The sequence below is a fragment of the Aspergillus lentulus genome (genome assembly GCF_001445615.1).
Source record: "Aspergillus lentulus DNA, contig: Alt08, strain: IFM 54703, whole genome shotgun sequence".
NCBI lineage: Eukaryota > Fungi > Ascomycota > Eurotiomycetes > Eurotiales > Aspergillaceae > Aspergillus > Aspergillus lentulus.
This window is the reverse complement of record NW_028322118.1, coordinates 2,369,155-2,395,245: the sequence shown is the minus strand read 5'-3', so window position 1 is coordinate 2,395,245 and position 26,091 is coordinate 2,369,155. Positions and strand designations below refer to the sequence as shown.

Below are 26,091 nucleotides of genomic sequence, written 5' to 3'. Positions count from 1 at the left end.
GCAGCCACATTCAACCATCTTATGCGGGCTCCCCATTAGTCGGCTTCGACCAGTTCTATCCCACCTAGGATTCTTCACCTGCTTCGTGACTCTCCGTCTCCCTGTCTGTCGATAGCTCAGCCCATCCCTATCTTTAATTGGCTATTTTTGGAGCGAGCCAAAGTACCATTCGCAGCTGCGGAGTCCGACATTCTATGCGCAGGGGATGAATTCATGATTGTGATACATTGATATCTCCTCTCTCACTTTCATCGCCTTCTGTTTCCCAATTATCCTGTATGTCATTGCTTACCCATCGTTTATCAATTTCGCGCACTTTCTCTATCTGTACAGTCTTGTCAACAGTCGATGGCTTCGTTTCTGACTGGTAATCGTTGACGGCGTAGCGGTTCACACCATCTTTCGATCGAGGGGCCACTCCTGATTGTACTACGATCATCGAGCCTTCCTTGGACAGATATTTTCGCCTTACCCCATAATCCGTGTCTTACGGCCGAATCATGAATCGATTTCGGAAAAACAGAAAGGAGAAAGTGAAGGAGGATGGCGAGAGCATGGAGAGTGTACCGACATCACTGACCTCCAAGTTGTCATGGAAAAACAAAAAAGGAGAACAAGAAGAAAAACCGGAGCTCGACCTCGCGAATGCCCTACCATCTACGGATGACTTTCGTACTAGCTTGCTGATGCCGAAGCTGTCCGCACGTTTCAGCATGCTGCGAGAACAGGATGACCCAGACTCATTGATAGGGAAAGCGAGTGACGACAGTGTCCTCTTTCCCAAGCGCGCTTCGCGATTGAATCTTTTCGGGCACAGCCCCAACCTTCTGGCAGACATTGACGAGGCATCTCTAGATGGTAGGCCATCGATCAACCTGGGCCGTACCGATTCGTTCGTCTCCGGCGGCGACGGTGGCTATGGGACCGACGATGATCGTTCGCACAATGGCAGTATCATGAGCCGGGCCCGGCGAACCGAGGGTAATAATCTATTTGGTGGACGGCAGAAGGTCTACAAGATCCCGACCAAGACAGCGAATGGGTCCGGATCCGAGGCGGGTCGAGCACCGGTAGGGCGCGCCCTTTATGAGCACGACCTGTCCATGTCTGCTTTCCAACGCTTGAGACTAAAGGAAAAGGAGGAGGACCGCGAGAGCGAAGAGAATCAGCACGAATCTCTAGCCCAAGAATCGGAGGATGGTCTATCAAGCATCTCCTCCATGAAGCGGACAACGTCGTCCTCAACCGCATCGGGCCCTACTGCCAACCGTCGCACGTCGACGGCAGCTACCTCGATCGATGGAGAATCGTTTTCCACAGGGACTGGGGTTCCTGGCGAAAATTCGAAGTCAGGATTCATAGGGGCCATGGCCTCTGAACGTGGCTCCTTTAAATCTCGGCGTCTCTATGGGCAAGGTCTGGCACAGTTTGCACAGAACCAGCAGAACACGACGCTGCACCGCCTGGAGAGTCTGAGTCGCCAACGTGCGGGTACGCTAGAGTCGCCTCCTCTTACTCGGACGTACTCCAGGAGCGCGACCAATCTGCGTGACCGCCTCCAGAAACTCGCGATCGCTGAGCCAACACCTGAGTCTTCCCGTCCGACCAGCCCTCCATCCTCAGCCGTGTCACCAAAATTGCCGAGCAACGACAACGATTCCAAGGAACCAAAGTCGCAACTGACCCCCGGCTATGGAGTACCGCCACTGAGTCCACCTGTCAGCGAGAATGAAGACCTAGGAACATTGGCGGCCGCCTTGCAACCGGAAGATCATGGAAAAGCTACGGCGATGGGCCTCTTCAACAAGCCTCAAACCGCTTTTGATGAGAGTCAGTTTACGCGACGTCAACTGCAGATGCACCAGGGCAGGAGCACACCGCCCCTCCGCCGAGCTCCATCACCTCCCGGACGGATGACTCCACAGGAACGCATTGGACGTTCCCGGGGCCTTTCAAACACGAGCGGTTGGTCCAGACCTGAGTCTGCCTCCTCTCATTACAGTGAGTCTCATCGTGCAGCGAATCATTCAACTGCCCCGAGCATCGACGCTTCTCCCGCCGGCCCTGTAAATGGCACCTTTTTCTCAAACCTCAGTCCTGATGCATCCGACGATGAAAGTGATGAATTCAATACAAGGGACGTTGCGGCTGCTATTGACGCTGTCCATCCTGCTTTCCGGTCTAGCACACCATCCAAGCCTGCAACTCCCCCTGAAGAACATCAGAGCGTTCTGCCTGAAGTTCGGTTCTCAGACCTCGGTGATTTGAAGCCTATTGCGGAGATTGAAGCATCGGAAAGAACAAGCGTTGCGGATGACAGCACTGCTCTCCCAGAGAAGCCAGACTCGCCCACACTCGGACCCTCGGGCCTTGGACTAAGTGGTCTGATTCGCACCCATCTCCGACGTGACAGCGATCGCTCGTCGTTCCACGTGCCACACTCTGCTGCATTCCCACCAAAACCCAACGATGACGAGGTTGATGGATCCGTGGCCAACGGATCGGATACGGCCGACGGTTCCTCTCAGCGCGCGTCCACGGACGGAAACAGCTCAAGGGACTCTCAGGACACTTCCAAGGTACCTTCTTGGGAGGATGAAATTAAATCGAAGCATAGACGTCAAGGAAGCACAGAGACCCAGCGGGAGCGAGAAGAATTCGAGATCGAGCTCGCGGAGCGGCGCAGGAGAGTGCAGGAAAAGCTGAGAGGGTTTGCTGAAAGCGAGAGTCGATCGGCTAGCCCGATCTCCGGACGTCGAACACCAGACTACCCCCCTCAAGCAAAGCCCGGCAACGCATTTGCCCTTTTGAAGAGCAAGAATCCCAAACATCCCTTCTTCAGCAGACAAGAGCCGAAGAATACCAAGGCGATCGGTCTCGCCAGCGCATCCACTCCAGCCTTGGTACCGGACGACCCCTGGCGAGAGGAGGACGAGAAGATGCCGTTCAGCTTCGGCAAGCACTCCAACACCAGCTCACCGCAAATCGCCGGAGAGAAGTCGATTCGATCCAGAGTGGCAGCCTTTGGCCGCGGCAGTCACGAAGGCTCCCGCGAATCGAGCCGCAGCCGTGGCGCCTCACCGCATTCAAGCATGAGGTCTCAGAGGGATCGTTCGGGCTCGGACGCCTCCGGCCGCTCCAAGAGCCGAACACGATACCGCGATCGCGATGATCTGGGGACACTAAAAGAAGATGCTGCCGGCTCCCCGGAGCCGTTCCCGCACTTTGACCCGCGAGCCGCCCCTTCGGTTCCATCCTCCACGCGTCCATCGGTAGAGGTCAATGATCGTTCGGCACCCTACGATCGTTGCTCCTCAGCCGCATCTGGACGCTACCGCAGCGGGAGTCGGTCTGCCACATCGAGCTACTTTGATCGACCTCCTCCGCCCTCTACCAACCCTTCCATGATTGGAGTGTCTCCTCGGCCGTCTCCGATTGCTCCTTATTCCGCCAATGCCACACCACCTCTACACGAAATGTCCCCGAATCCTTCCACGACATCTCTACCCACCCAGGCAATCGGCGCACACCCTCTGCCTCAGCGAGCCCCAGGCCATGGCGGTCTTCAAAAGCGGGTCATCGACAAGACGCAGATCTCCGAGCCAACTTTTGTGTCGTGCACATCCAACGTGCCGACTGTGGGTCTTCCCCCAGGCGCAAGCTTAAGTAACGGCATGGAGACGCCCCCAATCCCGCCTATGAACCCACGACGACGCCGCCAGACCACCACACAGACCATCATTGGCGCTCTCAAGGGCGATAAGCACGAGTCGTACCATCCGGCCTCGACAGTCAGCAGCCCTCCAGAGGAACATAGCACCTTCGACGACGACAAGAACAGGCGGCCCAAGTCCAAACACAACAAGCTCCGCAAGATCTCCAGCGATGGCGGTAATCTGAACTCCAAGGCCCGGCAGCAAGCGATGGCCGCTGCCGCTGCCCCTCTGCCCCCTGCACCGGCTGTCCCGCAATACCCGCCGCCCAATGTCCCCATAGAAGGGGGAATGTTTTAGGCGTATTATTTCCTTGCCGAAGGACTCTTTCACATTCCCTCATATATTTCCTTTCCTTTTTGTCTGCCTAGCATTCCGGATTCCACAATTTCCCTCCTTATATCTCCTCGTGTATCCCGATACCTCTTTATTCAGGGTTGATTCTTCTCGTCGACGACTATATACCAACCGCGTTCTTTTCATGTTGGGCGAAATGGAATTCTTTTCTTTGCTTACTGGGATTACTATTCATATATAGCTTGTCATCCATGTATCATTCAGATACCTCTTCGTTTTGGACATCATCCGCATCGAGCTAGCACTAAGGTACATTGTCAAAATATACAAAATAAGACAAGTATGAATTTGGATGGCGATAGAACGTATGAGACATCCAAAGCTGGTCTGTTTATGAAAGTAAAGAGTAGAACCTTAGACAAGGTGAGCGTTATTTCACATTGAGGTGAATCACGTGGTAGATGTTAGCCCTCCTCCCAGAATGAAAACAGTGATCATAGGAAGTACTTCGCACATGAAAGATGCAAGCTAGCTTTGAAACATGATGTGTAGAGTCAGAGTGGCTACCTTATAACTATACTAACAACATTGTTATTGAAGTTTAGTCCCAGTCCCAGACCAGTTGACATCGCTATAGCGACCAAGCAGTAACAGACCGAGAGATCTCTTCATACATCAACACATTACACTCTCTTTATCCTTTCCACATTTCACATAAACTTTCCATCTCATATTTCTACTTCATTCATAGGAAGTACACCCCTAAGGCCAGGCACATCTTCCATCTTCCTTGCCTTACTGCCTAACAGATAAAGGAAACAGAGTGGAAGAAGGCTATGCTTAGGCGCTACTCCATCTGCATTACTGATTTGCCATCTTGCACTCAGGTCTCCGGATCCGCTAGCGAGCCTTCGTTCGACTATCGCGATCCCAGCTGCAGATCTGCCCTGTGTAGAAACTGCTGCTCCGTTCCCCTCATGGCGTCGATGGTGCTCCCGCAGTTAGACGGATACGCAGAGAACCGCAGGGCGAAGAAGAACGCTCATAAGAAGAAGAAGAAGAAGAAACAGAATAAGAAGAAGCAGTCGTCGCAGGGTGACTCCAACGCGCCGAGTTGTAGCGAGTCTCCTCCGTCGTACAAGAGTACGGCTGACGATGCTGATGCTGCCCAGTCGCGCGCTCCGTCTTCTGTGGATACGCTGCGCCTCCCACTGATTGTTGATGGGGCATCCTGGGGGAAGAAACATAGTCAGGCTCAGAGTCAATGTGAGTTTCCCATATTATTCTGTGGAGAATGATGGCCCTGATCGTTCGCTCCTAGACGCCTACGGTGTTAATCATCCCGCTTCGCACTCCTATCATGACACCTCTTTCGTCACACAAACCTCCGCTGCGCCTTTGCATTCCCCTTCCATTGCGGCAACCACCGAAGAGACAATCCGCGCTTCAAGTGTGCAAAGTGGGATCCCCGGGGACGTGAGCGTCTCTTCCTCGGCGCCCAAGAAACTGCCGTATTGCCATGTTCATGGAACGGCAACCTGCCGATTCGATCCCGCATGCTGTGTTCACAAGGCTCGGGCCGATTGCGACTGCCCTCGTCGGCCTTCGTGCTGCTGTGTCCACCACGCTGGAGATTGTTGTACCTGCGTGTACACCGCGCAGAGCGGATATGTCAATGGAGCGTACAGCTTGATAGGCCATGATTTGCCATCGTATGCGCCGCACCCAGTGTCCAAGAACGGCGAGGTGGTTTCAGCGGACCCCAAACACGTATCTAAGAACTGGCCGTTGAAGGATAACGGAACGAGCTCTAAGAATGTCGCTGAAAATGGAGGTAAGTTCATGAGTGAGTCAGAATATAGCATAGCAGGAGACTGATCGTGTCCTGCAAGCAGTCGCAAAGAAACATCCTGAAACCCCTACCGAATTTGACGACGGTCCCCTCGCCGCGTACATCCTTCGCCTCTATGACAGCGAGGAATTTCACGACTGCCGGATCCTACTGAAGTCGGACAAAGACAACTTCCCACCGATCACCATCCGCACACACAAGGTATTGATCGCCCGCAGTCCTCTTCTCGCCGCAGTTTTGAAGTCACCTGCAGCCAAGCAGGATATACCCGAAATAGTAGCCATGGCGGGTGAGAACTTCCTGTTGGTCAAGGCGTTTGGAATTGCGCTTCAGAGTCTGTACGGGTTGGCCCTCTTGAACCAAAAACGGCTCAGGTCCATGACACTCTTCAGTCTGGGATACACCGAAGAGAGTATCAAATCGTCTCCATATCCGATCAACACGGCACTGGCGGATTTTGCCATGTGCTACGCCAGCTCCGGGGCTTTCCTTCAGCGGCGTGATATTGTCGAAACGGGAATCAAGCTGATTGTGGAAGTCATCAACTGGGACAACATCGAATTGATCTTCTACTTTGGCTTCTGCATATCCAAGTTTCTCGTCACGGCGCCCCAGATCGCAGAGCTTGAGAAATCCTCAGCCAATCAGCCAGCCACCAATAACCAGGCAACGCCAAACAAGGTCAACGACGCCAACGACGAGCTCCTGACCAAATGGGCTGCGCATCTACTAACCGCCGCATTGGACTTTGTCGTCAGCCGCATGGAATCCGACTTCGCCTTGTTCCCTCAGGCCCACTGCAAAGGCATGCCCGACCGGATTCCCGAATACCTAGACTCCTCTCCCACACCTTCTCTCCCCAACCCAAAACTGGCAGAGGTCAAGTTCGGTTCCTTCGCAGCTCTCGAGGAACAGAAGCAAAGCCCAGAGATCGTGACCACGTCAGCCGTCCTCGTCTGCTTGCCCTTCGAGCACTTGAAGGAGGCTTTTGTCAAGATGAACGCACGCGGTATCTTGTCGAGTAGCCTGGCCCAGGCGATCTTGCGGGAGCGGGAGCGACGACGGGTTCAGGCCCTGCGTGCGTTTGCTCGGCTGCGCGCCCAGAGCAGCGAGCAGGAGATCCCGGCGGAGATAATCGAGCTGGGGTATCGGGAGTTCTTTACTTCGAGAAACGTTTTCTCTGATACCGCAGAGGACTCGTCTACCGCGTCTTTGGAGATTTCTCTGGAAAGAGAATGGATTGGATTGGCTGTTGGGGAGGTGGTCGTCAAGCACAGAGTGATTAAAATGGCAAAGGAGTAGATCCTCTTGCATTCGATCTACCACAGAGTCGGTGTTTGATTTCTACATTTCATGATCTAGAGAACAGAGCTGGCGGGAACGGGACCCTGAGTAATAGGTTGACTGTTGACAGCGGGTGAGCTATAGGAAAAGCAGGAAGATTGACTGTGATGGAGGCAGTGAGTTAATGATTTCTGCTTCTTGGTTACTATCTGATTGACATGTGCCATAGCTTGTCTTGTGCATTTGTTGTTCTGAAAGGAGTATCAGTCGATTTTTGAACATCTCCTTCTGGCAAGATGTCTTGAGTACTGGAGTTCTTATTCGTAACAAATGAAAATTTATTGTTCTTCAAGAGCTTCTTTCTATATAATGCTGGATTCTAGACATTCAAAGACCGCTGTTTATTCATTATATACAATCTTTGTCGACAGTACACCCGCGTTGCTCAGTCTACGGAGGCGAGAGGAAGAAAGTCGCTTACGACTTATCTGGGAAGCCGAAGTCAACACCGAAAGGAGGATAGACGAACCGCTGGAAGGCGTTCTTCTCAGCGAGTTCGTTTGTGTACTTGGCGATGGTAGCCATATCCTCATCATCGATCTTGATCAGGCTGGTGCGGTTCTCTTCAATACGTGAAGGTGTGACGGACTTGGCGAGAACGGAAGATCCACGGGCGACTATTGCAGTAGAATGTTAGTGAGCTGAGTGGCAGACAAGAAGGGGATAATTGTATTGGCAATGTGAAACGTACTGTGCCAGCTGAGGAGAACACTGGCCGGGCTGACTCCTCTCTTCTTCGCAACCGCGACAATAGGCTCAGCGGTGAACAAGGGGCTTCCTGTGCTTCCCAGAGGGCTGTATGCGGTGATGTGAATTCCCTTCTCCTTGCAGAAATCTACAATCTCCTGTTGAGGAAGAGATGGGTGGTTCTCGATCTGGTTGACGGCCGGAACAACAGTCACCTCGGGCAGTAGCTGCTCAAGGTACTTCTTGCTGTAGTTGGAGACACCAATAGCCTTGGTTTTGCCGGTAGCCAGCAGCTTCTCCATGCTCTTCCACGTGGTGATGTGGGAGTGCGAGTGGACAATGTCTCGGGAGCCATCGGGGTGCTTGGGGAACAGCTCATGATTTCCTTTCAACTAATTAGACTCCTCTGTGCTTGTCAAAGAGCTGAAACGTTCTTACCCTCAGGGTTCATGGCCAAGGGCCAGTGCATCAGGTAGAGGTCTACGTAGTCCAAGCCCAGGTTCTTCAAGCTCTTGTCCAGAGCCTCTTCGACTCGTGTATGGTATGTGCACCACAGCTTGGTGGTGACAAACAAATCCTCACGCTTGACCTTTCCAGATTGCAACGCCTCCTTGATGCCATTGCCGACCTCTGTCTCGTTCTGGTAGCAGTAGGCAGTGTCGATGTGTCTGTATCCTACAGAGATAGCATGGCTGACAGCCCTCTCAACCTCTCCAAGCTTCGATTGCCATGTTCCTGTCTTGAATAAGCTGGCGTGTTCACAGCGGACGAACGTGGGGGAAGAACATACCCAGACCCAAGGCGGGGATCTCCGCACCAGTATTGAGCTTGAAGCGAGTTTCGTATACAGCCATGATGATTCTTTTAAAGTGACGATAGAGGTGAGGGGACGCTATTGTTTCTTTGATATTGTAGGTAAATCAGACAGGAACGGTTAAAGGAAGAATGAGTGCCAAAGAGTAGAAAGAATCAGGAGTCAGACACGTAGGAGAATAGCTGCCCCTCATAGGTATAAAAGACACCCCGCGCCAATGCGGACCAGACGCCGGAGTTTCTCCATCAATCAGCACCAGCGTGGGGTCGGTCTATCTTTACGGCGACAATTCCCGAAGATGAATGGCATCATTTGTACCGCGAAGGTGTTATTACAATTATTTCTTTTATGAAAGACTTATCTAAGTTATACGTCAGGTGTCTATGATCTGCTACAGAATGATCGACGGCATGGTGAATGGCGAGAATTTCCAGGCCTCCCTCCGCTGGCTGTCCCCAGCATCGTACTATCTCCATTTTCTGACCTCTGCGGACACTATGCTGTAGATGAGAGCTGGATGGAGCCATCTACTGACGCAGCAGTCTCTCATTAAAGCTGACAAGTGCCAGAAAATTGTTCACTTCCACCTTGCCTGACCATGTCAATTGCTATCAACGCAGAAACAAAGACAAAAGTCAACGGAATATGAGAGTGGGACGAAGGTTGAGGAGAATTCCAGAAATCGCAGAGAATTCCGTTATAAACGAATGATGTTCCGGGGTCCTGTCAATCCATGGGTTGACCCCGTCCATCCCACGCGAAGTCTGTCATCATAAAAAGAAATTCAGGGACTCGGGGAGAATGCAGAATGGTCCTCGGAAACCAGAATCCTTAAGACTGTGGCCACAACGGCCGACATCCGAACTTTGCCCCGCGGTTATGAAGTCAGCAGACATGGATCATGGCCAGTGCCGGGCCAGGCATACTCAACAATGGTCAGCATGATTTACACTGCGTCTCCACTAATGCCCGCATACTCCAGACTGAATGGCCGTCCCTGAACGCCTGGTCCAGATCTGTGTCTTCGATCTGCCCTATCCTGCAGCTGTGGAGATTTGTCTGGAGCTAGTCAAATTGTCATGGATTCTCGAATATGCGGAAGCCAGAATCCGTGCACTCATGCTACTCCTATCAGCCTTTGTCAAATCAGTCCATATTCACCGTTGTGGGTTCCGTTTCAAGCAATTTTCAGCATGTATTCACGTCGGGTCATGGATTCCCACGGGCAACGTGGCGTCGAACCTATTGGTATTCGTGCAGAACAGTAAATAACATACCTATATACCCGGCCACTGCTACTGAGCAGGGAATACTCTCCATCGATCATATAATAACATCGCAACACCCACTGCATCTCTTCTTCCTTTGTTCCCAAGCACCATCACCCGTTCCATCCTCTCAATCTTGATCAAGAAGCAGTATAAAGAGTTCCTTTTATTAGCCTTCTTTATCTACAACACAATGGCACCAGTTGCGATGAGCCCCGAACCTGCGGTGTTCAACACCAAGCGCGATGGACATGCACTCGAGGACCTGTCCGACGCTATCGACACGGTCAACGTCCTCAAGGACGAGATGAAAAAAGAACGCGGATTGTATGAGGAATCAGAGTTCGACAAGAACAAGGACAAGACTCAATTCCGCCAGTACGAGGATGCTTGCGACCGCGTGAAGAACTTCTATCGCGAACAGCACACCAAGCAGACAGTTGCCTACAACCTCAAGGCTCGCAACGACTTCCACTCGAAGACTCGCGCTGAGATGTCAATCTGGGAGGCCATGGAGAAGCTGAACACCCTCATTGACGAGTCTGATCCCGACACCAGCCTCTCGCAGATCGAGCACCTGCTACAATCAGCCGAGGCCATCCGTCGCGATGGAAAGCCCAGATGGATGCAGCTGACCGGCCTCATCCACGACCTCGGGAAGCTCCTCTATTTCTTCGACGCGCAAGGACAGTGGGATGTTGTCGGCGACACCTTCCCAGTGGGCTGCGCATTCGACGAGCGCATTATCTACGGAAAAGAGTCTTTCAAAGAGAACCCCGACTACGATCATGAGATCTACGGCACCAAGTACGGAATTTACAACCCTGGCTGCGGTCTTGACAACATCATGCTCTCCTGGGGTCACGATGAATACCTCTACCACGTGGTCAAGGACCAGTCTACTCTCCCGGATGAAGCCCTTGCCATGATCCGTTACCACTCCTTCTACCCATGGCACCAGGCTGGCGCCTACCACGAGTTCATGAACGAGAAGGATCAGAAGATGCTCCAGGCCGTCAAGGCCTTCAACCCCTACGATCTGTACAGCAAGAGCGACGATGTCCCGTCAGTCGAAGAACTGAAGGTGAGCTTACCCACCCTCACATTCCACATCCAGAGTCATAAGCTGACGCACATTTCACAGCCCTACTACCTCGAACTCATCGACGAGTTCTTCCCCAATAAGCTCATCAAGTGGTAGACATCTGTCGCCTTGCATCTTTGAAAATGTTCATCTCATTTGGATTTCGGCGTTCCGTTTACATTGTTTCATACAACTCTGCCTCATTTGACGAAAGCGATGGATGATTTTACGACTTCAATTACGTGCATGCTTCTCCAGTCTTAATAGATATTTATCTTTGTCACCTGCCCTCCTGAGCGAGGACTCTAGATTAGCTGCAGGCACAGTTCAATGCAGTTCTACTCTGTCTGGTATACGGGCAGCAGAATACTCTAATGACCTTTTTCCAGTGCAACGATGTACTTCATATTCGTTTTACGTAGCAAGCATAGGAAATAATCCTGCAACTCTTCTTGCATGCCGTACCAGGAATAATTCCAGTCTCATCATCTGTCCTTCCTCCAGGGAAATTCATGATTTTCAGTACAGATGACTTCATATGCTTTGTATTCAATGCATCCCATTGCATGTTGTTGACCAACCGGTGTCTCGGAAACAAGGTTCCGTGTGGGTGGCGGGGAATAAACAACGCAATCTCTTTTCGCCTACGGTTCTGGTCTTCGTGGCAATTGACAAAGAGGACGAGTCTGTGTTGCAGAGATTTAAATTTTGATCTTCAAATAAACGGGTTGCCATTGGCAGGACAGGAGGATCCAAAATGCATCTCGTAGATGAGTTCATGAAATGATATCTATCTATATACTATGCAATCATGCAATTACCAAAAATAGATCAGATGATTTAGAGCCTCGACTTATCGATACGATTGCCCGCCTCATCAAAGAAGATCTTCTGACCGGTAATCAGAGCTTCTTGGAGAGCGCATCCTATCCGAACAGCCTGCACAGCACCATCGAGCTTCACAGGGACGTCTTTGTTGTCCAGGCATGCGGCCGTGAACTCGTTAGCCTCGGTGACGAATGCGTATTCAAAACGGTCGTAGTAGTTCTGCGGAATCTCTCGACGCACGCCGGTGCTGTCGAAGATGTTGACATGGTTCATAGCCGGCTGAGTGTTGATGGAAAGCTTGCCCTGGGTGCCGATGATCTCGGTGGTATCTTCCTGGCCCGCCGCCATCATGCGCGAGGCGTAGAAGTATGCGATCTTGCCATTGTAGAACTCGACCAGACCCACCGCGTTGTCGCGGTCGTTGTGTTTGCGCAGGTCGGGCTCGACCGCCGTGATGCCTACGGCTGAGACGGACTTGACCTTGCTGTCCTGACCGAAGAACCAGAGCGCCAGATCGATATCGTGGATCGAGCAGTCGACGAAGATGCCCCCGGAGAACTCTGCGTAGGCAACGAAGAAGCCCGTGGGATCGAGCTTGTCGCACGTCTGGCTGCGCATCACGGACGGGGAGCCGATGGACCCCTGGGTCATCTTCTTATGCGCGTCGCGGTATGAAGCGTCGAATCGCCGGGAGAACCCGCACATCACCTTGAGTTCAGGCTTTCTGGAGGCTGCGTCGAGGACGGTTTGCGACTGGCAGCGTAAGCGTTAGCTGGAGTTGCAGAAACCACAGAAAGAACATGCAAAGTACATACGATCTCGACACTTGTGGATAGCGGCTTTTCGCAGAGGACATGCTTGTTGGCGTCCATAGCTTTGATTGCCTGTTCCGCGTGCACAGCAGTGGCAGAAGCCACAACGACAGCTTCTAGCCCTTCGTGCTTGAGCATGTCGTCGTAATTCTTGTACAGCTTCACTCCGAAAGGGGCAAGGTGCACCTTTGCCCACTCTAGCTCTGCATCGTCCGGGGAGCTGGCAGCAACCAATTCGGCTCGCGGCGTGCGCTCCAAAAAGTTCAGGGCATGGCGCTTGCCCATGCGACCGAGACCTGCGCAGCCAACCTTCAACTTTCTGGCGGACATTTTGGTAAGGAGAGAAAAGGATGAGTGAGATAATAGGCTGTGCAAGGTTGAAATTGGGAGATTTTTAGATCAATTGGTCAGTGAAGGAAGAGAATAATGGAGAGAAGCACGCCCAGATCAGGGACGAGCAAGAAGACTTAAATCAGCCTGGAGATCCTTTCTATGCTCTAAGAACTGCAGACCGCTATGTCTCCTGCGTCAGATCGTTGGACAGGCAACAAACCGAAGTCTCTTACCCCACACAATGAGGAGAACTCGTGCAACTCAGGTTGGAGAGCTCAAAAGGCCCAAACAGGCGAGAAAGTCCTCTGGCATTTCCATTACTGATGAGCTTTGGACCAGGAAATAGGAACCCAGATCTGAATAATGACTTCCGGCAGCGCTACATTATTGGAGTAGTATCCAGATTGTTCCAGGGTATCCACTTTCAGCACCAGCGGGGAAAAGGTCGGAAAAGAGCTTCCATTGCCGATTTTCCTCCAGCAGATGCCTGAATCCAGCAACTTTCCCCGCCCTGAGGATGCACTATGGGTATGATCTCCCCCGTGGTAAGTTGAAATCTATGGAGAGCCGAGAAGAGCTTGAGCCATTCAATCCTCGATGCGTTTGTCGGCTAATTGTACCAGATTAGACCTTGAGCATAAACAATGGGATGGATGCGCCATGTCAAAGGGGTAAGAGCAGCGACGTTACGACTGTTCTCCTCACACCGGCACTTCTTAGAGCTGCGTCGAGATAATGAAGCCTATCATTGCTCCGTTGTAGTGTAACGGCTATCATACCTGTCTTTCACACAGGAGATCGGGGTTCGATTCCCCGCAACGGAATACAATCCTTTTGTTTTTGTTTCTCTTCATCCCAACTGGTCAATGGTGCGTTCATTGTCTCATTAATGCTCCCAGTCAGCATCACTGCATAACCAGTCTTCTGCCTTAGGACTAAAAAGTATGGACAGAGCCAGATATCTCCTGCTAGCGGCATGGCCTTTCACGTGCTCACCGCCGGACTTTCCTCCTTTCCCCGCAGAGCTGTCCGCATGGTTTGGATCGTTCTTGATATGGTGCAGTCTTTGAACGTTCTATTCATCTTTCCTCAATTAGAGATTCTGACTGGACAGACTCTGGTGCTACATCGTGATGGCGTTCTGACTTGCTTTCAGCTCTCACGGAAGAATCTTTTCTTTCATTCGGCGCATAAACCCTTACCCACGCGTCATCCGTCGCGTCCTGGTTGGAGTAAGACTAGAGCTTAGCTTCAAAGCCGTGTGCTAGAGCCGCCATTTCTTCGCTCTAGGTAGGTCAGTAATGATTGTTTGAACAATCAAATTGAATTATCTCACTCACGTGTCTGTAGATTCCTCATCCCTCAATCTTCGGCCCTCGTTATAAGTCACCTCGCAATACCCGTCATGGACTCGCCGCGTCCTCGTAACTGGAACCAAAAGTTATTTGCCACGTATTTGGGCGGGACAGACAAGGAGATTCACGAGTTGAGGCGCGTCCTGACGCAGTTGATGAGTGCACATGGCAAATTGGACAAGGGGTACAAGTCGAAGGCTGCCAGAACGGAACTGCAAGAGTGGATACAATTGAACTTGCACCGACTGCCTGGTTTCGTCCAAGATGCCTGTTTCAACAAGACTCGGATGGACGGGCTAATGGGGATGGCCTATAAGATTAAGAACGAACATGTACATTATCTTGCGGCACGCGGAAGACCCAATCAGGCCGCCGAACCGCCACCGAGCACCTTCGACCAGGGCAGCAGCGTTGTCCCCGCAAGTCAGAGAGTCGAACGGGAAGATAATCGTGAGGTTGATCAGCCCACCAGCAATATTCCTAGCAATACGGTTGAGCAGCAGGTCAGGGCAGTCGACGAGTCCGGGCCGGCAGTCACTGCGCAGGAGGAGACTGTAGCCGAGCCACCGAGCAAAAAAGCCAGGACAACACCGACTCAAGCTGCTCCACTCCAACCTCCCCTGCCAGATCTACTCTCCCGGAATATATGGGTTCTGAACGAAGTGAACCCCGCTCAGCATGGCCTATGCTCGATGCAAGACCTTCTTACAACCCCGGAATCGCGCAAAATCGATTTCATACCGCGGCTCATTGATTTAGACTTTGACCATTGGCTTTCGATAGTGGAAGCGCAATGTGGCTACGACTTTACTGCGCATCGTTTGGAATATCGCCCTCCAGCGAACGTGGTGTCTCGCTCGCTGGGCCTACCACCGATCACGATACCTTTGTCGACTCAAAGCCAGTGGCGTGGTGCGATAAACTCGCAGATACATGCCGAAGGTGGCCGAGATCCTGTTTTTTATTTGGTTGCACAATGTGAGTCTGTACGCATATAGCCTGAATGTCAGGGTCACTAACCTGAAGCCAGCAGGAGAAGATGTACAAAATCCATCAACGCCTCCGCTACCTTCGCCTTCATCTGCAAACAATTCTTCCCGCGCTCGTCCCCCTCTTGTTGTCAAGCAAGAGTACGTTGAGGAACAGCTGAGACTCGTCAGGAATGCATAATTGATGTTCCTGGCGCAGTGTCGGGCTATTTGGATATCATAAGGGTACCGAAAGAGGCAGCTGCCGATGTGAAAAGTTCACTCATATCCTAACACGCTCTATTCGTCTAAGCGCAGATCGCATTTCATGATCTCCCTTACGGTGGTTGTTCAGAATGCCTAGACGTATAACATATTCATCGCTATGGGACTAAGATACAGAAAACATATCGCCAAGGCGCAGAAGAATCGAAAGCGAACAGGAGTCAAGTGAAATGCGAGCAGTGCATAGGCGCATTTGATGGAAAAAGGACGCTCAAGACTGTGGGTCTCGAGTACATTACCCTTGCGCCTCATTGCCAGGCTGCTTCTGGGTAGATGCCTTTCTGGCCTTCTTCTTCGCCGCAGCCTCCACAGGGTCAACGAAACCATCTCCTCGCAACCACGCCAAGGACTTTCTGACACCTTTGCCCTGGACAGCGGATGGTCTGTTCTCCAGCAAAGAGCCCACGACCGCCCAGGCGAGGACAATGATCCACAAGTCTCCACCCTTCCAGCCTTTCCAGAGGCCATGTTTGACACCAACGTCCCACTTCGAGCGCACGGCCAGCCGGAAGAAGTACATGAAGATGCTACGACTGTTTTCTAAGAAGGCAAACGGCATGCCTGCAACTGCACCGCTGAGGAAGAAGCGCTTCGTGGGGAGGACGGAGCGTGGCAGGATAGCATTCCAGAGACACAAGGTGGCCCATGCAGACCCAGCAGCAGCGGAGAGAATGGCTGTCAGCTTGATGATCTTCTTTGAAAGGTTATTCACCGCCGAGATTGGGTGAGACAAGATTGTCTTGAATTTGAGCACCGATAATGCCAGGGTGACGGTGGTCAGGAACCGAGCAAGCGGTGGCACTGAGAGGAGAATATGATGTATGAAGGCCGTGCCGCAGCTGGGGCTGCTCGGATGAAGCAAAGCGCATGCCAGGCTAGAAATAGACGGGTGCGCGGGCCCAGTTATAGGTGAAATGAACTTGACTGCCGATGGCAGAGTATTCGGGTCGGCAGGATGCAAAATCGGCGAAAAGAATGCTCTGTTGCGTTATAGAATTAGTAAATTGTATACCGTATGCTACCCATAGTAATGTAGAACTCACGGCCACCGCAACCTGGCAATGTTTGCCAGTGCATCAACCACAGCTTCCTTGTCCGGCCACGGAAATGCCGCTGGCAGAGTCTCTGGTCGACCGCGGATGTAGCTGGGGGACAATCTGAACAGAATGTTTCCGAACCACTAAACGCCAATCAGTACGCGCCAGAATATAGGAGTGCGCAAAAACGGAGAGAACATACCTTGGGCACCGTCTCGCGATCAAAAACAAACGCATGGAACAGCTGCGCACACGAGACAGGCATCAACAACCAGCTCCCAAACCACCAAGGCCGCTCCCCGAAGCACCCTTTCTCGTCCAGCGCATTGAACACAAACTCCATCGTCCGCGTCCCCGCATAGATAGCCGCCGTAATCCGCAGCTGCGTCTGCGGGCAAATGCCCAGCGCGAAACCGGCCATACTTGCCCCGACGGCAGGGGCATATCGCGACGTCAGCGCCCTTGAGACGCGCGGGTTGCGCTCGCGAAACGGCCTCGCGTCATCTGTGCGAAGGTTCGTGCGAAGCTTGACGAAGAAGCGATGGAGAAAACGGTGAAGGAGGACGACAAGGGAGAGCGAGAGGGAGAGGCGGAAGTTGGGGGAGTGCTGGATTGAGGAGCGGGGTTTCTTCCTAGCATTGGAGCAAAAGCGTCAGCGTTAGCGCTATTTACTATTTATGCTGTATTTGAACCCTCCGATATGGGACACCTACTTGGACAGATCACCTTGGATGCGGCGCACGGTGGCTTCTACGAGCTTCAGTACTCCGCCGGAGACGAGGAAGACTCGCAGGGAGGCCCGCAGCGCGGCTTCATTGTGCTTGTTCTTTGATCGGACGATGGCCTCATATCGAGATGGCGAGGGAGCCTTGTCTTGGATGGAAGGAGGTGTGCGCTGGATGATGTATTCGTGGAGGAGCTTGTATTCCTTGGCGCTCAGGGTGATGCGGAGAGCGTTGCGAACGAGAGGATGGGCGTCTGCGTCAGCGGGCGTCATGGTTCATCGAACTTCGGGCAAGCATCAAAATAGATGCTTCACCGCTTGGAATAGAATCGCGAACAGAGGGATGAGACGGAGGAGAGGTGAGGATGCAGAAGGAAACGAAATGAATCGCCCAGAATTTCTCCGCTTCTTAGATGGAAGCTGAAGTCACGGACCGCTGGCGACCTCGGCTTGTGAGTGGATGCTCATGCAAGTGCCGCTCATAGAACTGCGCGATGAAATAAACTGCAAGAGACCAGTTGATTCAAAATAGCTTTAAAGATTCACAACTGTAATGATGTCTATCGCAGGCCATTTATGCTGCTCTACTCCGTGCGAGTGTCAACTAATCATTAAACCAGATACAGATCCCTGAATGTCCCCCATTTCCTCGGGAAAGCTGCTTACAACGATGTAGCACCGATAATTGAGGCAGTCGAGAAGAGTCGGAAGAGAAAAACGTAATAACGGCAAGAAGACATACATACAAAAAAGGGGAAGAAATGGGGAATATCAACGCCGTGCAAGAATCCACCGTAACACGATGCGCGCCATTATAAGACTCCAGAAAATCTAGACTGCAGAAGGAAGATCACCAGAAACTACACCATCCAATCCAATGCTGACATATGTTCTCCACGCTCGTTGCCTGCGCGAGAAGTTTGTCCACTTGATCACTCACATTGAGCTCTTCAGTGGGCTTGAAGTCTCTACCTGTGAGCTTCTCCTTGACCCGAGCAAGCACCTGCACTGCTCGTGCATTCTGTGCCTCACGGGCTTCGGGCGGAATGCCCTCTTGGACATCGAGGATACCACCGTCGAGAATAGATGGGCGGCGGTGACGGGAGAAATTGCTGGGCTGAACGCCATGTTCAAGATTCATGACGGACGTAATCGACTGTCGGCGCTCAGTGCTGAACGGCGGCCGTTCTGGTGACTCGCGAATGTTCAGACGCCAGTTGATCAAGGGATCGTGAATGAACTATAGCAAAAAATCGAATGTTAGTTTCAAAATACCATCTCGGTGAAATACTGAGTGAAAAATGGACAAAACGTACTGCTTCCAGAACGGCCATAAGGGAATCCTTGTTGTCTCTGATCACGCGCATAACAGCCTCGCAAGTGATACGGTAGCTTCCCTCGATATTGCTGACTTCCATGGCGAAAGTCAACATGCGAGTTAACCGGAAGGGCACCCTCTCTGGATACTTCTCACGGTGCATTGCCACCTCGAAGCAGTCACCGAAATCGATATGGACCACTCTCCCGGTGGCGCGCTCCAGCAGAAGGTTGGACGGATGACGGTCACCCAAGCCCAGAATGTAGCCCACCATCGACATGACTCCCAGAGATCTTGTATAATTCGTCCGACGCTCAAGCCAGGCCTCGGAACTCTTACTTTTGAGCCAGAGAACACGATACAGATCCTTTCCAGTAGTGTTGTCCATGGCGTATCCGAAGACCTCGACCTTTTGCATCAGAGTGAGATTGTCGTAATCTGGCGCCATCTGCAGCATAATACGATGTTCGATATTGAGTAGGATGCGGCGACTTTCACGGTACTCTTTGATCAGCGCATGTAATGTATCGCTGTTGCAGACCCATCCTATCAGACCAGAGTTCTGAGACAAGGGGATTGCAGGGAAACGCTGGACGGAAAGATGTCGCTTGAAGGTTTCGCCATCGTTATCAAGCAACGTGTTCACAAGTCCGAACAACTGCATGACTCTCTCGTCTTGCCGAATGTCCTCATGTCCCTTAAGGGCATACATGTAAGAGCTTCCGTTGCTTCCCTTCAGAGTCATGCGTCGAGGTCGCTTCTTAGTTTGAAGCACGTGCAATATAGGATCAAAGCTGATGATCCGGATGATTGGTCTGCCACTCTGGTAGGTTCCGGGAACAGCAAGGGCAAGGTCATGACAGTCCTTGAGCCTGGGAGAGACGTATTTGAGGTCAAGAGTCGACAACTGTGGGAGCTGCCGGCTGATCTTGCGGAATACAGTATAGTAGAGATCCCAAGCTTGGTTGAGATCGCCAATTTCTTCCGTCTCACGGTACAACATACAATAGTGCTTCGCCTCTGCAAGATCCCGTCCAAACGCCTGCGCGAAAGAAACCTCACGCAGCGTTTCCGCACCCTTGTCAAGCATGTCATGCAGTGGCGCCAGAGTCGCAAACATGCCCTCCACATCATGGTCACCGAAGTAGAGTCGAGAGGCTTCTTCCAAGCCTTCATGCCAGAGTTCGTGCCACAGCACCGCGACTCGAATCAATTCATGACTGACAAGATCGGCTTGCTCGACTAAAGTAGCGCTGTGCTGCCGCATACTATCCATAATGGTGCTGGCGGATTGCGAACGGCGGGTAATGTGCGATTTCATCGCAACGGTTAATGGGTACACCAGCGCCTGCGGATGGGCCTTTCCCACTTCGGCCAGGAGGCGATGAACAGCGGTGCGGACCTTGAGGTTTGGCTGGTTGATACGAGCGATGAGTTGTGGAGTTACCGCAAGCCAGGTGTCAATGTTCACTGCGGTGAAGCCTTCTGTGACAACATTATTAACTTCTTGGTCACCGCCGTAAGTGAACCAAAGGGTCAGCAGCCTCAGGGTATCCTGGAGAGACGAGGTGGACGACAAAGCGATTGATCGGAGGAAGCCTCCAATGGCAGGTATGACATGCTCTGTCACAATATGGCCAGGGACTACGGGCTTGATACTCCCGTCCCTGCTTGTCTGACTGGCAATCGTTGTCACGACTTCGAAGTTGGCCAACGCCCAGGAATGCCAGGCTTTGTACGAGTCGCGGTTGTATTTCGTGGCAGCAGAATATGCGCCAAGAACCTCGCGAACGTGTTCGGGCTTCCAGTCGCCTCGTTGCAAAGTTGTCTGCCACTCTCCCTGCCTAAGATAACTCTTAGAGAGCAGCTTGCGGAATTTGGCTACATCGCCAATACGTTCACGGAGACCCATCATATCCGCATGATTTGCCTCTGTAATTCCGTTGACACCATTGATTCCGTTATGATCAGGCTGTGATACCATGAGCGCGTTAAAACGATTCAAGTCATCCGTCAGATTTGCAGTGAACTCTTTTAGCATCTGAAGAGCTTCACGCTGGCGACCAGTAGCCCAATTGAATTTCAAGCGAGCGTACGTCACTTCGGGAGGAGCAATAGTTCTTGTGCCATTGTTGTCAGTGACAACAGTCTCCAAAGATGCAAGAGATCGCTCGGCAAGTCCCATGCGATTTGATTTACGACAGAGGTTGGCAAATTTGATCCACATATCAAGGTTTTCGCGGGGTGAGGTGACGAGCGCCCTGACCTTGAGCATGCGTTGCCATACTTCAACATTCTGTTGGCAGCCGAGCAACCTCTTGTTCCATGTCTGACGCATTGACTCCTGTTTCTCAGGGTCCCCAATGTTCTGTTTGTAGGTGATGATCTCCTCCAATTCAGCAAGCATCTGAACACGGACGACAACGTTGTAGGCACGGTTATATGACTCTCCAAGTAAAGCTGATAGTTCCGTGTCGAGGCCGTTCCGAGCTTTCTCAATGTACATTGTCGCCTCATCAAATTGATTTCGATGGATCGCGAGAATTGCACCGAAGAAAGACCTATCCGGGGACTGCTCTTTCATCACACCCAAGTAGGAATCCATCAGCTCCCATTGACCTCGTCCCCATGCTGCTGCTGCTGCTAGGGGAGCAATGGCTCTGCGATGTTCTAGCGAAGCCTGGTTCCACTTCTCTTGGGCGAGGTCAGATAATACCTTCCACTCGCCAAGCGCATGCAGACACCGCATTTTGCCCATAGTGACACCAAATGAGTCTGGGTCAATTTTCTCACGGCGTTTGTAAGCAGCAAGTGCCTCTTCCCATCGCTGAAGTTTCTCAAACCATGTCTCCTTCAGCTCTACATCCCTGTATGCTTGGGCTTTGCGAAGGATACCAATAGCGGCGTCAGACTGCTGAAGCTGGTTGTTAATGGTGATCAGAGCCTCCACGGCGCCGGAGTTCTGATCTTGCTCGAATTCCAGCTCTTTATAATGGAGTGCCTTGGCAAATGCGTGACACTTTGCGGCGTACTTGCCAAGTGTACGAATATCAATGGGAAGAGCCTTATCATCATGCTCCATAAACTCAGCAAGATTGAGAAGTATTTGGAGTATCTCAGGAGGGATATTGGGTGAAGTAAGAGCCTTCTCAATTGAGCGTACGAGCTCTTCTTGATACTGATCGTACAGCTCCGTCCAGCAGGATACAAATGCTGCGTTAAAGAGGTCCCTTGCTAATGGCTGGTAGATACCAGCCAAACTGGCGCATGCTCGGAGTGCTGGTGAAGGTGATTCTTTCAGGAGCTCGACGCTGAATCTTCGTATCCATTCCTGCCAGTCTTCACGCGTTGACTTCTGAGAGGCATCCCAAGCATTCTTCAGATGTTGCTGATTCACAACCATCTTCTTCTGGCCAATGTCAGAATAGCTAGATTCATCCGCCAGTGTACCCGTAGTTTCATCGGGATTCAAGTCCTGTGGCAACGGATCGCCCTTTTGGAGCTTGGAAACTAGAATCTGGTAATTGACATGATTGATCTGGTGATGCGTCAAGACCTTGTTCAGGAGATTTATGTAGTGGCAGAAATCCTGGCCGAGCTGGAAGATAAGAGCACAGATACAGTCCATGGCTGCTTGTCTTAAGGTCCGGTCGTTGCCTGCAACAACCCGAGCCAAAGAGTGAATCATCAAAGATGCAAAATCAGAAACATTTACTTGTCGCGACAGCTTTGTAAGGCTATCGATGGCCGATTTCCTGATACTTTGAGGATTCTGGGCTCTCTCAAAGAGCCGTACCATAGATGGGATGATCAGATGCATGTATTCTTCCCCACTGGCGCCAAAGATGAGGAACGCATGCAGAATCCTTTCTGAAGGCTGGCGGCGAGGCGTGTTGTCCTTCTCAAGAGTGTCCAACATTGAAGGAATCATGGCTGCCAGGTACTTTTTGAACTCACCCTCCAGAGACTTGGCTATCGCTTCAACAAGTGACAAGATAGTCGCTTGCACTTGGTAGGATGAATCCCAAAATTCCTGGATGACCTCGATAATCTCCGGAAGGAAGGCTCGAATATGCTGTCGGACAATATTCACCAAGATAGCCATCTGATTGAAGTAGGACTCTAGACGGCTAGGCGGCGAACCTCGGATGACAGATATGAAGCCGGGAATGATCTGCCCTAAAAACGGTACGCACTTCAGACCCAGAGTTTTGAAGATTGTAACAATCGCATCAATGACCGCAGAGTGGTACTGAGCGAGAGAATTCTCACGCAAGATATTCTGCATCAAGGTATGGATGACCACGGTTGGATAATACTCCTCGTTGGAAGGCGTGAGGCCCTGCATTATGAGGGCAACATCAGAAACTGTCTGAATTTCGTTGATGTGGTGGACATCGGGTTCGATTTCACTGATCTGTTGGTACTTGTACGGATCAAGAGCACCAAGGATTCCCAGTAACTTGATGGTCTCTTTGCGCAGCGACCCAGTTTGCTCAGTCTTGATGATATTAATGAGAACGGCAAGTAAATGAGGATATTCCAGAAACGGATCGATGACATAGCCAGAGTTGCTGGCTAATTGGCCCAGCGTCCGCAAAGCCGACTCTCGCTTAGCATGGGAAGAGAGATCCTGCAACGAGTCCAGGATAATTGGCATGAGCTGCGGGAGGTAATTTCTCATTTCCGCGCCCCCGACACTCGCAAGTTCCCCGACAGCTTTCAATGTGGTCGAGGCGACGCCTGGGTTGGCATCCGTCGCCTTCGGAAGTAACGTTGTCACCATAGGATCGACATACGACCTAATAAGTTTGGTCGCATTTGATACGAATAGGCTGATGAGTTGAGCACTCTCCTCTTTCTGTCGGGCTGTGCTCGCGAACCCAAGCCCTGTCAGAAGATTCACTAGCAATTTCCGTAGTGGCGGGAACACATAGGCTGGGTTGACGCTCGAAAGGCGGCCAATGATGCAAATTGCAGCTTCCCGAACGGCAAATACTTCGTCGTTTACGGCCAAGAACAGGCAGCGGATGTTTTCTGGTCTTGCGAGATGACGATCGAATTTTCGATCCAGTGACCATAGTACGGTACGTCGGATCTCCGGGTCTGGGTCACCGATCCCGACAGTCAATAATTTATCAATAACTTCACTGACAACCTGTATGGAGTGACTGCTTGTCTGATTGATGATCGGATCATGGACAAAAAGCTGGCAGCAAGTGAGCGCTGCAGCCTTCCGAATCTCAGGATTGTCGTTCTCAACGTAATTAATGGCTACATCGCGCACAAATTCATTGAGAATGTGACCGGAGAAATCAAAACTCCCCAGGGTATGAAGTGCCAGAGCAATTTCTGCATCAGAGTGCAACTCTTGAGGAGCGAAGTCCTTTGCGAATGACGGCATGGGAGGTAGCCTGCTCTCTGGGCAACCGAGGGGACGGAAGGGTGTCCCATGAAGGATCAGGCTGAGCATATCCAAGAGCTTTTCCTGGATGGTAGGTTTGATAGGCGGGATATAGTGAGCCATGTCGACAAGCGCTTGCGTCAGTGATTCGCTCAACCCGCATGCAAATATAGGGTCAAGCAAAGATTCCATGTATTTACTGAGCGCCTGCTCAACAGCCAAAGATAGCATGCTGATGCACTCAAACATTGGTGCTTCATTTACAGCAGCTCGGTTTCGACTAGCAAAATGTTAGCTCACTTTCAATGACATGAGACCACAGAGACTTACGCTTTCAGGGCCAATCCTTCGCGTATGTAGATAATGATTCCATCAAGATACTGTGCAATGGCAGCACCCACTGCATTGGCGATTTTTCCAATCGCTATGAATGCTGCGTCTCGTTCCTTGTCTCTCTTCAGTTGTGCCTGCAGGTAAATCATGAACCTATGTAGGTATGTTTCTGTAAAGTCGACAGGCGCGTAGGAGGCAAGTATAGGGATCGTCTGGACAACTTGGGCCCGAATCTTATGGTCACGGTGATCCTTTAGACGGAGGACAATCTCACATGCATTCCGATAATGCTCGTTCATGAACATTGCTCCTTTGAGGAGAAGCTCCTTGAGTACTAGGAGCGATCCATGTACCGAGTCCACGTTGCTTGACCTAAGGCCCAGAAGTGCTTCCTCGTATATTCTCGCAAACCACAGTTGTCGGACTTGAGCGTCTCTGGCGGCTATAATCTCGAAACACTCAGAGACCGCTTCCGCGGCTGTTTCTCGGATAAGAACCTTGGGGTCCCGCAGAGCGACCCATATTAGATCGAAGATCTGTGGAACGAAGCCGTAAAGAAGAGTTGGCGAGCCTTTGGCAAGCTCTCTTATGACAAGCACAGCAGCGAAGCGCCTGCTTTCCTGTCGTTCAGACTGCAGCCATTCTAATGCTGACTGGATCTCGCTTTCGACCAATTCTGCAGTAAGAGCGCCGCCCGGCTTCGCCAAACGTCCCAAAGATCGGGCTGCATAGACCAACACTGCATTGTCGTTGCTCCGCAAGGCGCTGCGCAGATAACTAGCGAATCGAGTGGTTTTCTGAGCCGCATCGACACCATCGAAATCAATCAAGCGATCGAGAGCCAAAAGGCCGCCGATCCGTTCATGTGCGTCACTGCCGGTGACCACGAGCTGCGCGATGCGTTGACTGACAGCGTTATAGAATTCGAGGAACTTCTCCGGAGGCCAATCTGCGGGGTTCGAAATCATTGAATATTAGCCAAGTTCAGGATGCGACCGAAGTGGGAAGTGTTACCTCTCGAGATAGCCAGGACATTATCGTAGAGCTCAAATGAAGCTCTTACCCGCGTCTCCTCATTCTTGGACTTCAACTCACTAAAGAGTCGCTGAGTGATGTCCGTAATAGGACCTGCTTGCGCCATGTTGGTAAACCACACCCCAGGGTGGACATTTGAAGTCAACCTCTAGGGCATGCAATTTAACACGAGGTCGACATAAAAGACCGGAGGTCGATGGGACAGCAGTGGGCTTCAGTAGCAGTGATGGATGAGGTGAACGTCTCAAGAGCCTGGCGGGATCGCGCACGGACCACACCTGTTCTCGCCTGGGGCATCTGTCAGTATCCAGCCCAAACTGATTACTCACTTGGCTATTACTTGGTCAACCTCTTTTTCTAGAATTTCTAGGGACTACAACAACCCTTTCCAGTATGGATGATTATTGCAATGCGCTATTTGTACATGAAGCTGAGATAGTCTTGAGGCAACTCTTCACCGGTTTGATATCTAGCCGAGATATACCTTACTGCAGTTCTGCATACAAATCGCCTGGATCGGTCAATAAAAGCTTCGGACTACAAGCTGATTAGAGTTTTTGAAATGACTGAGATGCTAGGGGCTCTCATTATGCGCTTCGC

General features: G+C 51.5%; 7 protein-coding genes and 1 non-coding gene across 8 annotated transcripts; 5 read left to right on the top strand and 3 right to left on the bottom strand.

The window, feature by feature from the left end:
* Positions 1-500: 500 nt before the first annotated feature.
* ALT_4032 (uncharacterized protein) lies at positions 501-4,013 on the top strand (the record flags this gene model as incomplete). The annotated part of the gene is made up of 1 exon (XM_033556710.2): positions 501-4,013. The coding sequence occupies one exon, from the start codon at positions 501-503 to the stop codon at positions 4,011-4,013; it is 3,513 nt and encodes a 1,170-aa protein (XP_033412601.2).
* Positions 4,014-4,987: 974 nt separating this feature from the next.
* Positions 4,988-7,164, top strand: ALT_4031 (uncharacterized protein; the record flags this gene model as incomplete). The annotated part of the gene is made up of 3 exons (XM_033556711.2): positions 4,988-5,276; positions 5,332-5,844; positions 5,906-7,164. The coding sequence occupies 3 exons, from the start codon at positions 4,988-4,990 to the stop codon at positions 7,162-7,164; spliced, it is 2,061 nt and encodes a 686-aa protein (XP_033412602.2).
* A 459-nt stretch (positions 7,165-7,623) lies between these two features.
* ALT_4030 (putative glycerol dehydrogenase) lies at positions 7,624-8,747 on the bottom strand (the record flags this gene model as incomplete). The annotated part of the gene is made up of 4 exons (XM_033556712.1): positions 7,624-7,823; positions 7,898-8,278; positions 8,332-8,628; positions 8,684-8,747. The coding sequence occupies 4 exons, from the start codon at positions 8,745-8,747 to the stop codon at positions 7,624-7,626; spliced, it is 942 nt and encodes a 313-aa protein (XP_033412603.1).
* A 1,421-nt stretch (positions 8,748-10,168) lies between these two features.
* Positions 10,169-11,176, top strand: ALT_4029 (inositol oxygenase; the record flags this gene model as incomplete). The annotated part of the gene is made up of 1 exon (XM_089599676.1): positions 10,169-11,176. The coding sequence occupies one exon, from the start codon at positions 10,169-10,171 to the stop codon at positions 11,174-11,176; it is 1,008 nt and encodes a 335-aa protein (XP_089456014.1).
* Positions 11,177-11,899: 723 nt separating this feature from the next.
* Positions 11,900-13,029, bottom strand: ALT_4028 (putative NAD binding Rossmann fold oxidoreductase; the record flags this gene model as incomplete). The annotated part of the gene is made up of 2 exons (XM_033556714.1): positions 11,900-12,640; positions 12,703-13,029. 2 exons carry the CDS (start codon positions 13,027-13,029, stop codon positions 11,900-11,902), a joined length of 1,068 nt encoding a protein of 355 aa, XP_033412605.1.
* A 755-nt stretch (positions 13,030-13,784) lies between these two features.
* Positions 13,785-13,856, top strand: ALT_t083. Its single transcript has one exon. It is a non-coding gene; the product is annotated as a tRNA-Glu (tRNA).
* A 581-nt stretch (positions 13,857-14,437) lies between these two features.
* ALT_4027 (uncharacterized protein) lies at positions 14,438-15,557 on the top strand (the record flags this gene model as incomplete). Its single annotated transcript, XM_033556715.1, has 2 exons — positions 14,438-15,365; positions 15,418-15,557. 2 exons carry the CDS (start codon positions 14,438-14,440, stop codon positions 15,555-15,557), a joined length of 1,068 nt encoding a protein of 355 aa, XP_033412606.1.
* A 318-nt stretch (positions 15,558-15,875) lies between these two features.
* ALT_4026 (phosphatidylinositol 3-kinase tor2) lies at positions 15,876-25,597 on the bottom strand (the record flags this gene model as incomplete). The annotated part of the gene is made up of 8 exons (XM_033556716.2): positions 15,876-16,620; positions 16,684-16,820; positions 16,880-17,309; positions 17,391-17,655; positions 18,287-18,641; positions 18,718-24,403; positions 24,454-25,405; positions 25,471-25,597. 8 exons carry the CDS (start codon positions 25,595-25,597, stop codon positions 15,876-15,878), a joined length of 8,697 nt encoding a protein of 2,898 aa, XP_033412607.2.
* Between the last annotated feature and the right edge of the window lie 494 nt (positions 25,598-26,091).